At 35.7% G+C, this 11,751-nt stretch overlaps 1 protein-coding gene and 1 long non-coding RNA gene across 2 annotated transcripts; both read left to right on the top strand.

Annotated features, from left to right (window-relative positions):
• Nucleotides 1–1,031: 1,031 nt before the first annotated feature.
• LOC128295439 (protein MAINTENANCE OF MERISTEMS-like) lies at nucleotides 1,032–2,461 on the top strand. The gene is made up of 3 exons (XM_053031018.1): nucleotides 1,032–1,645; nucleotides 1,830–1,866; nucleotides 2,012–2,461. The coding sequence occupies exons 1-3, from the start codon at nucleotides 1,032–1,034 to the stop codon at nucleotides 2,459–2,461; spliced, it is 1,101 nt and encodes a 366-aa protein (XP_052886978.1).
• Nucleotides 2,462–9,571: 7,110 nt separating this feature from the next.
• LOC128295501 (uncharacterized) lies at nucleotides 9,572–11,176 on the top strand. Its single transcript, XR_008285960.1, has 2 exons — nucleotides 9,572–9,695; nucleotides 10,904–11,176. It is a non-coding gene; the product is annotated as an uncharacterized LOC128295501 (long non-coding RNA).
• Nucleotides 11,177–11,751: the final 575 nt, after the last annotated feature.

An 11,751-nucleotide genomic window follows, 5' to 3' on the forward strand; every position in this document is an offset into this window, starting at 1 on the left:
AAAGGTTTAAGAAAGTAAGGATCTAGACGGATAATCTAGAAGTGGTCAGGGCCTTGAATATGGAGGAAAATGTGGACTCTGGTACTACTTTACTAAGAAGAATCAAAAGAATGTTGCAAGCTGAAGTTCAGTGGGAAATCAAGCATGTGCCTAGAGAGCATAATTTAATTGCTGACCATATGGAAAAGATCAGTCTTTCTTGGCAAACTGCCCTTCAGATTTTAAAAGTCCCTCCTGACGTGGTGGGTACGACTATCCAGTAGGATAAAGCTTTTAGTGGCTCTTAGTTTCTCTTAACTTTGTTTTTCTGTTTCTGTTTTTCACCAAAAAAATAATTATAATTTCTTTTTGTAATATAATTATGTAAAAAGTAAGGATGGTAATTTAAAATATATTTACTTTCCTTTCGGGCAAATTACCAATAAAATCCCTTTTTTTTTTTAAATTTACCGAAATGGGCCAGGTCAAAAATTATTCACTGGAAAGGGCCAGTTTTTACAAAATGCGTCCACGTCAGCGCGTTGTCAGGGGAAAAAGCAGGAAAACGCTTCCTCAAGGAAGCGCTTTCCCCGTGTTTGAACAGTAGCAATGGCTACTTTTTTGACCGTTGGTAACCCCCCCAACGGTCCAAAAAAAAACTATAAAACCCCCGACCCCATTCATTTTTTTCACACTTAAATCCTTTCAATCTTCAATCTTTCAATATTCTCTCAAATTTCTCTCAAATCTCTCAAATTTCTCTTAAATTCCTCTCAAAACTCTCTTTAATTTTTTCAAAAAAGTTCTAATTTTATTTTTTCTAAATTTATTTTTTAAAATAAAAAAAAATTGATCATGTTAGCAATGGCCGGAGAATTAATTCGCTTCGATGATAAACACATATCCGTCGAATAAATGCAAATGGTAAGTGTTAAATTTAATATTTAAATATTATTTAAGATTTCTGTCATTTATGCAAATTTAAATAATTTTTATTTTATTATTTCTTATAAAAGTCTATAGATCGGATATTGCAATGCTATATCTGTAACATGACTGGTCATCCATCACCGTTGATAGAGGATTACCTACGGGAAGCGGGTTTTTGGTACGTGGCGATGATAGGCCGGGGGTGCAAGTTGGACCCGAAACTTATTAGTGCGTTGTTAGAAAGGTGGAGGCCTGAGACGCACACATTTCATCTTCCATGTGGAGAGTGCATTATCACTTTGAAAGACGTGCATTTACAATTAGGATTGCCGGTGGACGGGGATGCAGTCACTGGGTCCGTTCATTCTGCTGATTGGGGAGCGGTATGCTATGAGCTTTTGGGTGCTATTCCGGATAATATTAACGGAGGTCGGATCGAGATGGGCTGGTTACGAGACACATTTCTGGAGCCGAATGATGATTCTACCGAACTAGAAAAAATTCGATATGCTCGAGCATACATTCTTCAGATAATTGGCGGTTATCTGATGCCGGACTTGTCACGAAACCATGTACATCTGAGATGGCTGCTGAAACTCGTTGATTTTAGAGCAGCTAGTGAATTTAGTTGGGGGTCTGCCGTGTTGGCAACACTGCATCGGAGATGTCTTGAGACTCTGCGATCGAATAAAGCGAAAATCGGAGGTTGTCTATCACTACTGCAATCATGGGCACGGTTTCGCTTTCTATTTTTACGTCCTCGAGTGGACCACCCATATACATTCCCACTCATAACGAGGTAAATTTTATATTAGATTTTACAATTATTACGTAGATTTAAAATATAATCGTATGCTAAAAACTTATTTAATTAGGTGGAACTATTTGGTAAGTTATGCTCGATTACTTACATCTTGAAGATATCTACTTCTATTAGAGCAGCGATTGGAAGCACAAGTAAGTATTAAAATATATATATACATACATAATAAAATAGTGGATTCATATTTAGTATTTAGTATTTAGTATTTTTTATTTAACTAATATTTCCATCATTTTTATATAGTTTCAATGGACACCATACGAGGATCCGGCAATTCAGGTAGTAATTCCAGATGAATACTTGAAAAATCCGAACGCTTGGCACGTGAAGGTCCCATTGGTCAACTTTGCTATTGTGGATATGCACCAATTAGACAAAGTATTATGGCAATTTGGATTTCGACAACCGATTCCTGTGGCACCTGAGGTGTTGGATGATCATCACAAAATCGACTTACGGCAATTGCATACGGATTGGCCGAGATTCTGGTCACACTATATCCAAATGTGGGAAGATCGGTATGATTATATACCTACTCGGGAACCGATCATCGTTCCAGAGTTGGCGTGCGTGCCAGAATACATGCCATGGTTTAGGATCTATGGCAAGCCATATTTACAGTCAGAAGAGGAGAGGCATCGGCAATTGAGTGTCCAAAGGGAACGATGTGGCCCTTTAAATCCTAGAAGAAGGGACGACGACGTAGGCCCATCAATAGCGCCCACATAATCACCCGGCCCAGCAACAAGACCTACACAGTCACCGGGCCCAACAGTTCAACCGTCGAAACCCACAGCATAGCCTCTTCAGATGATGCCAGGTACGTATCCTAGCCCTTACATGTTTCCTTTTTCTAGTCCTATGGCAGGTTGGAATGCATGGCCCGGTTCATCTCCATTTTCGATTACTCCGAGTGGACCGCTGATCTATAGGCAGCCGTCGCACGAGGGATCACAGTAGGGGCCATCGGGGAGCTCTTCTTTTTACCAATCCCCATCACCTTATGGGTTTCAAACACCTCCGCCATTAATGATGCAAACACCTCCACAGTCACTATTCTATCAATGCGGGTCATCCTTCCAACACCCACAACCAGAATCCGCGCCAGAGCAAGCACAACCCCCGCCAGAAGCTGGACAAAGGAGGAATCCAACGCGTAACCGTTGACGACCTCCATGTGCCACTGAATCCGACCGGCACGGACATTGATTTTTATTTTAATATATTTGTACAAACATTTTGAATCTTTTATATTATTTCATATAATTAGATAAAAGGTTGTTTTAAATAAAGTAACTGTAATTTACTTTTATATTTTTAATAAAATGGAAATTATTTTAAATAAGGCAACATTTTGAATATTTTTATATTATTTCATGTAATTAGATAAAAGGTTGTTTTAAATAAAGTAATTATAATTTAATTTTATATTTTAATAAAATGGAAACTATTTTAAATAAGGCAACATTTTGAATATTTTTATATTATTTCATGTAATTAGATAAAGGTTGTTTTAAATAAAGTAATTGTAATTTACTTTTATATTTTTAATAAAATGGAAATTATTTTAAATAAGGCAACATTTTGAATATTTTTATATTATTTCATGTAATTAGATAAAAGGTTGTTTTAAATAAAGTAATTGTAATTTACTTTTATATTTTTAATGAAATAGAAATTATTTTAAAGACAACATTTTGAATATTTTTATATTATTTCATGTGATAATATAAAAGGTTGTTTTAAATAAAGTAATAATAATTTACTTTTATATTTTTAATAAAATGAAAATTATTTTAAATAAAGCAATATTTTGAATATTTTATATTATTTCATGTAATAAAATATAAATAATACAACATATTGACAATTACAACAACTATCAACTATTGCGATCTGGACATGATCTACTTGTATGGCCTGGCTTCCTACACCATCCACATAACTTCTGTTGATTGGTCGTTTCTCGGATATCCATATTGTTGCGTATTCTAGTTGAGCAAGGTCGACCCTTTGGTTTACGCCGCAACTCTCTATCCGGTAACAGCTTAAACGGAGCAAGCGATACAGAGGGCCACTTATGCTCATCTGGGACCGGTGGGAATATGTGTCTCCACACGTTGTACATGTATTCCAATTTGTACATGTCGTTGACATAACTCATGGGATCCAGACGAAGATTTTGACAACCTGCAATTACATAAGCGCATGGATAACGAAGTGCGTCAAACCTTCCACAATCGCAAGTCCTATTTCTTAAATGTACACGATATTGCCCGCCAATAATACCTTGGTGCAGTTTTTCAAACTCTGTCACACGAAACCATAAGTTGTCTCGATCGTGACACACTGTGTGCATAGTGTTCGCCCGTGCCTTCGCCTTGTTAATTTCTTGCAATACCTTTGCGCACCATACATGGCCTCCCTGCATTTGGCCTGCATAACTCGCTACTCGTTTTGAAAATAGTGCCGCTAAACGAAAATATGTTTCTCGCACAACTAATGTTATCGATAAATGACGTGTTCCTTTCAGAACAGAATTTATACATTCGGCCAGGTTTGAGGTCATGTGACCATATCGTAAGCCACCGTTGTATGCTTATGTCCACTGTTCGAAAGGTATATTACATAGGTAGTCATGGCCCTCTTCGTTAACTGAATGGAAAACTGCCAACATCTCATGGAAACGGTCCTTACTTATCTCCTACCCTGCCAATATAAGTTGATAGCAAAAATTACATACCACTTTTCTATTTAAAATAAACTCAATATTCCAAACGAAATTATATTAATAGAGATAAAGTTAAATACCCATGTTGGCCACTTGCCGTCGTTCACCTTTAGATGGATATTGCCTGTAGTAAGCAATGTGCCTTAGGCAATACCGATGGTGTGTGCGATATCATAGGCTTCCCTGTCGCTCAATTGCAGCTATTATCCCGGTGCCTCAATCCAATATAACGCATATATTAGGTTGGGGGCAAACATGCATCCTTAACCTAGAAAGAAAGAAATCCCAGTCATCAGCTGACTCTTCCGGTGTTATTGCAAACGCAATTGGAAGGATTCTTCCACTACCATTCTGTGCGACTGCTAGCAATAGCCGATGGGTATATCTACCATACATAAAGGTACCGTCAATTTGTACCAATGGCTTACAATATGCAAATGCGTCTCGGCATTGCTTGAAGCTCCAGAAGAGACGCTTAAATACTTGGCATCCATGGAGCAATCAGTCGTTATAGTATCGCGAGTTACATTTGAAGGTCATTATGCAACTTTGGGACGTATCTCTCTAGCACTTGACACCACTTGCCATATTTCATTATATGAAGCCTCCCACCCACTATGCATCTTCTCTAAAGCCTTCTGCTTAGCTATCCAAGCCTTGCGATAAGAAGGCATGTACCCCATTTGGTTACGAATATTGGCAATTAAGACTGGCACTGAAGTCCTAGGATCTGCCTTCACCGTGGGTAGTATTAAGCTAGCTAACATAGCTGAATCCATCTTGGGATAATCTTGTGAAATACCTGTCAACGAAGTACGTTAAATAATATAATATTACATAATAACAGTATTATTCAAAAACCTTAAATATTGTACCTGCAGCACATGTATGTGGACCTTTATACTTTTTTATCTCCCACAACCCTGTCCTTTTCCTCAACGAGGCGTAGATTTTCCATGAACAACTTTCGTCTTGCACTGCACACTTCGCCTCAAACTTATCGGATTTAGATTTAACCACGTGGTAGTTAACACTGTTATTGATGCTATGTTGTTTCAATGCACCAAGAAAATTATCCTTATTGGAAAATTCCTTACCAACTTCAAATTCACTCGAATCCAATAATAAACTTGTATGATCACGCATTCTGTGTGGTAGATCTGGAAACTCCAATGCATCATCTACAGATAGATCAAGATTATGCATGTGGGCTGGAGGCGAGTATGCCCTGAATCGTGGATCTTCTTCTTCATCTGAACCCCTTTCAACATCTTCAGGTTCAGTTGGAATAGGCTCCAGTTCAGAAAATAATCCAACTTCTGTACCATCGCGGCCGGGCTCTTGAGGTGGATCCACATCGGACTCATCATCTAACCCACCATCATCTGCGACGTATGAGGTCCCCTCACCGGTGGACGTCATGGGGAGTACATCATCCCTTCTTCTGGGCGTTCAATAACGTCCCCAATTGGATGTAGATTGCCAAGCACTATAAGTTGATGTCGTTCCCTAGTACGTATTTTCAGCATCAAACATCGACCCACCTAGGTGCATGTCCCATCCACTAACAGAGTGTCGTACAAGGGTTGTGTATTCCATACCGCTACCAAAAACTGGCGGTTCTGTGTTATGTAACCCACTAACGGAGTGTCGGGCAGGGGACGTGTATTCCTCTCGAACAGCAGCCACAAATGTATCATTTGGCGATGCAAATTGTGCATATAACTCAATATATGGTGCTCCATTAGCAAGATGAGTCTGCACCATTGCCTTCAAGCTACGAGCACCTTTGATGTCGAACGAGTCATATGTTACTGGATCAATAGAAGCACAAAATCGATACCTAATAGACAACACTTTCATTGGCGTCGTTCTGAATATTTTACGCCTAATCCTTTTACGAAGTTCTGTCAAATCTATGTTCTGGTTAAAAATCAGTCGTATTGTATCTCCGAAAAAAACAACACCGTTCTCGGTGTGACGAACCTCACCATCATAGTAAATAACAGCACTAATGCGTTCACTCATCTTTAATTTTTATCCTTCTTAGCCTCTCTATTTTTTTTTTTTTTTGCTATAAGTTATGCAACCTGAGAACAAAATTTGGCTCATTTATAGCCCAAGTTATATCAGAAACCACTGTAGCAAAAGAGCGTCCACGTGGGAGCTTCTTTCAGTACTTTTGCTGAAAATGCATCCTGCTTGAAGCGTTTTTGACACTATTTATGCAGACACGTCTTCTCAAAATTATTTTTTCAGAGACCATTGTAGCAAAAGAGCATCCACGTGGGAGCTTCTTCCAGTAATTTTGCTGAAAATGCATCCTGCTTGAAGCGTTTTTACCACTATTTGTGCAGACATGTCTTCTCAAAATTATTTTTTCAGAGACTACTGTAGCAAAAGAGCGTCCACGTGGAAGCTTCTTTCAGTACTTTTGCTGAAAATGCATCCTGCTTGAATCGTTTTTTACACTATTTGCACAGACACGTCTTCTCAAAATTATTTTTTCAGATACTACTGTAGCAAAAGAGCGTCCACGTGGGAGCTTCTTTCAAGATTTTTTTTGCGACAATGCATCCGCTTGAAGCGTTTTGACACTATTTATGCAGACATGTCTTCTCAAATTTATTTTTTCGAGACTATCAGTAGCAAAAGAACGTCCACGTAGAAGCTTTTTTAGATTAACAAATAATTTAATTAAGTTACCCTAAACCCCAAACCCTAATTTATTTGATTTTTTTCTTAAATACCTTAAAACTCTAAACCCTAAAATCTTAATCTAATTTTTTTAAAATTTATAATTAATTTACTCAAGTAACCCTAAACCCTAATTTATTTGATTTTTTCCTTGAAAACGATAAACACTAAACCATAATCTAATTTTTTAAAATTAGTAATTAATTTAATTAACAAACAATAAACCCTAATTTATTTAATTTTTTTCCTTAAAACCCTAAAATTTAAAAACCTAAAACCCTAACCCTAATTACAGAAAACCCATAATAAAAACACAGGGAAAGCGCTTCCTTGAGGAAGCATTTTCCTGCTTTTTCCCCTGACAACGCGCTGACGTGGACGCATTTTGTAAAAACTGGCCCATTCCGGTAAATAATTTCTGACTTGGCCCATTTAGGTAAATTTAAAAAAAAAAGGGGCTGTTATTGGTAATTTGCCCTTTCCTTTCTCTACTTTTTCCTTCATTTGGGTAATTAAAAATTTGGCATTTTGAGGGAAAGTAAGGATACTCAACTTCCTTACTTTTTCCTTACTTGAATAAAAAAATGGGTAAAGTTTAAAAATAGCCACTAAATTATTGACTTCATTTTATTTTGGCCACTTTAACTATTAATTTTTTTATTTAATCTCTAAACTTTTCAAAATTAAATATCTTGGTCACCTTCCCTTAGTTGCCATTAGTTTTTTTATGGAAAGCTAACATAGAATTTTTGAAACTTCCATGTAATTTTCCTAATTTTCCATAGGGGTAACTTCTTTTTTTTTTTTACTATCTCCTTTCTTAACCTTCTGGTTTTAGGATTTGGATTTTTTTTTCTTTTGCTAGCCTTAGTTGCCCTCTCTAATGAACAAAATTTCTTCAAATATTCAATTTTTGTTTCAACATTTTGACTGATAAATATTCAATTTTTATTCGGTGTTTGTTTCAACATTTTGATTGGATAAATTTTGTTCCTTGGAGAAGGAAACTATGGTTGACGAAAAACAACAACCCTAAGTCCCAAAATTAGAAGGTCAAGAAAGAAAAACAACTAGAAAAGAGAAGATAGAAGAACAATCCAAAAAAATTGATGTCTACGGAACTAACTAAAAATTTGACTAAAGTAAGTACATTTATAAATTAATAGTATAGCTATGGTGAGCACAGATATCGTTCACATGAAGACTAAAAGTACTAGTAATTACAGTCTTTCTATTATTTAACCAGTAAATTCGAGTGATTGATTAAAAACTAAAATTAACTAGCGAACATGACAAAGAACAAATTTGGAAAATAAACAATTAACCACCAAGAAGCAAAATAATACCCAAGAAAGAATTCACCTAGATTTGATCTGTTACTATCAATCTAAATTACTCAACTTCTTCACTTAGTATCTTGATCCGTAAAAATTCTTAAATTATGCTAATGTCTCTTTTGAAAGTAAGAGCAACTAACTCTAGTTTGATTAATTGAAATTTCTTTCTAATTAAAACCCCTATTAGATTTGTAATAGCCCGATTTTGGGTATAGTCGGTACAGTGGTTTCGGGACCACAAACCCGACGAAAAAAAATTTATTTTTATTATATTTTTATAGTCTATAAATTTATGAAAATATTTCGTAAAAATTTTATTCGAAAATTTTGACGTTTGAGCACTCAATTTAGTCAAAAGGACTAAATTGTAAAAAGTGCAAAAGTTGAGTTCTTTATATATGAGGTGCCTAATTGTTATGAGTTTTAAATTGAAAGTCCTTATGTGACAATTATTCCTTTAATGTGTTAGTGAATGGATATTTGTTTGGTATTTTTGAAATAAAAAGGGTAATTTTGTAAATTAATTAAAATAACCTAATAAGACAAATGATAAAAGCTATCATTTTTTTTTCATTCTTTCTTCTTCAACCGTGGGAAAGAACAGAAAATAGCAGCCATGGATGAGCTCCATTCGCCAAGCTTTTATGGCTTATATAGGTACGGTTTTGTCCGTTTTAATGATTTTCGTATTTTGAGATCCCGAAGCTTAAATTTTCTATTTCTACCAATTGATTGAAGATAAATTAGAGTTTAAAATTTACCCATTCATGATATGGTTGTGTTTTGATGATTTATAGTGGATAATGAATGTTTGATGTGTTAAATATGAGTTTTATTCAATGAATTTCGGTAAAAATGTCAAAAGGGTTAAATTGTAAAAGTTACAAATTGGTCATAAGTGTGTGAATTAGTGAAAATTTGGAGTTGCCATAGAAGAGAAAATGTTCAGCATGTCTTAAACCTTATAAAAATTGAATAAAAATTAATTTACGAGCATTGGGGCAAAAGTGCAAATATGCAAAAGTTTAGGGGTCAAAATGAAAATTTGTAAAAATATGATTTTAGACCCATATGAATATTGTGACTGATTGGTAGGCTAAATGTGATGTTATAGATGATGAAAATTGAGACTTGGACCTAGAACGGAAAGAAATCGATTTATGGACGAGTATGTCCTTTTCACATTTGTGGTATCGAGGTAAGTTCAGTATGTAAACAATACCATGCTATACATGTATTTAAATGTTATCATTACATGAATTGTACAGATATTAATGTGTATGTAATTAATAGAAATATGATAAGACAAAGCCTTAATAGACAAGGAAAAATCCGTTTGAACCTTAGGAATAGAATAGGATCTGAGTGACATGTCACTAGGAATTATGAGTCTAGATGACTAGCTCGAGAGTGAGCATTGAAATGTCATGAGATATGAGGTAGCTTTAGCTACAATTGAAGCACTTATGTGCAAAGGCTTTTCCGAGTATCTAATTAGTATTCCAAGTGTTCAACGGGCAATCCAAGGAAAGAGTTAATGATGGTCTCAATGAGGTAAGTTATTGGTGAGTATGCACTCGAGTTATGTTACGAGTTGTGCAAGTATGTATACTAATCCTATGAGAATGCCTTGATATGTGATGATCTATGATGCATAATATGTATTCTTACCATGATGGATAAAATGGTGTTGTATTAATATTATGAACAATGATCATGAATGAGTAATTTAGCCTTGACAGATTTGAGTTACTGCAGTAGTGTAACTTTGAAAATACACTAAAAATAGTGGAAAATGAGTTAGAGGCAGAATAAAATATGGGATTAAAGCTTAATGAGTCTATTTTCCCATGAAAGAAACAGAGGAAGAAAAAGAATTCCATATTGTTTGATATTTGAATTCTTGTGAAATAGGGTCTGAATGAATTCGAGATCCCCTGTTCTAACTTTAGAAATTCACCAAAAATTGTACAAAAATTATTAAGAGTTATACCTTACATGAATGGATTCCTTATTGAGTCTATTTTTATGGAGAATAAACGGCATGGTCGTTGGAATTTTGTACAGGGAGAAATTCGGTTTGTAGTGTACAGGGGTCAGAGTGGTCATACCCTGAAACAGGGGAGACTTTAACTAATAAACTGTACTATTTGGCTTAACCAAAATTCTGGAAATTTTATGGAAAAAATAAAATAAGTCTAGTTTCAGGGAAAATTAACAGAACTTAATTCGGAGTTTCGTAGCTCCAGATATAAATAATTTAGTGACCGTTGCTCAGAAAGACAGCTTGTAGTGAACCTGAAAATATGTTGTAAACATTGATAAAACAAGTTAATGAGTTGCTAATTGTTTTCATATAAACTTACTAAGCGAAAGCTTACCCCCCTTCTTTCCCATGTTTTCTAGAGTTTCCAGGTTAGCTCGGGTTGGAGGCCGTCAGAGATATTATCACCCTATCGAGTTAACGTTATCGGAGTAAGTAAACTCAAGTGATTCGAGTCTATGGCATGTATAGGGTTTTAATGTGAGTATGTAATATTATGATTTAGCCAAAGGCATTGGCTTGTTATTAAGGTAGTATTAGTTATGTAAATTGGCCTATGTCGGCTAATGACATTATGGGCCCATATGATTATTCTTATGCATGTATGTTATTATCTCTTGTGATGTGGCTTACAACATGTATGCCTAGAGATTGAATTGAGATTCATTGATGAGCTAGTAACTAATGCGAGGATTAAGTGATTGGTAAATAGTTAATAATGCTTCATGAATGGTTTGTGATGTAATGATAGTTATGTCTAGTATGTGGTAATGATATGGGCAAATTCTATAATATTTATTACATAAGAAAATAACTTGAGCATAACATGTTTGTAGATGTTTAAGAGCTCATTTATGCCACGTTGTATGTTATTGGATAAGTATGTATCTATGCATGTGGTGTGAGAGTGACAAAAGGCTTGATAATTAGCCTATTTACGCCACACGGCTGAGCACCTGGCGTGTGAAGCCTTAACGCAAGAGATTTTTCTAAGTTTTTCATGAGTTCTCGATTGGTTCCCGAACCGCCGAATGCATGTATTGGGCCTCGTAAGCTCGCATAAGGGACAGATTGCATGTGAAAAGAAAAGTTTTAATTATTTGAGATTTCATGGCCTGTTTAATATGGAAGTGTTAGTAAAAGTCGGTAGCACCTCGAACCCGTCCGGCGTCGGATGCGGGCGAGGGTGTTACATTTAGTGGTATCGAGC

This window comes from Gossypium arboreum, chromosome 7 (assembly GCF_025698485.1).
Source record: "Gossypium arboreum isolate Shixiya-1 chromosome 7, ASM2569848v2, whole genome shotgun sequence".
NCBI lineage: Eukaryota > Viridiplantae > Streptophyta > Magnoliopsida > Malvales > Malvaceae > Gossypium > Gossypium arboreum.

Bases quoted from the DNA above. Each gene is read 5' to 3' on its own strand.
- LOC128295439 (XM_053031018.1), top strand. From the start codon at position 1,032: ATGACTGGTCATCCATCACCGTTGATAGAGGATTACCTACGGGAAGCG. The intron at 1,646-1,829 runs GTTTCGCTTTCT...TACATCTTGAAG, and splicing joins CTACTGCAATCATGGGCACG to ATATCTACTTCTATTAGAGC. The intron at 1,867-2,011 runs GTAAGTATTAAA...CCGGCAATTCAG, and splicing joins AGCAGCGATTGGAAGCACAA to GTAGTAATTCCAGATGAATA.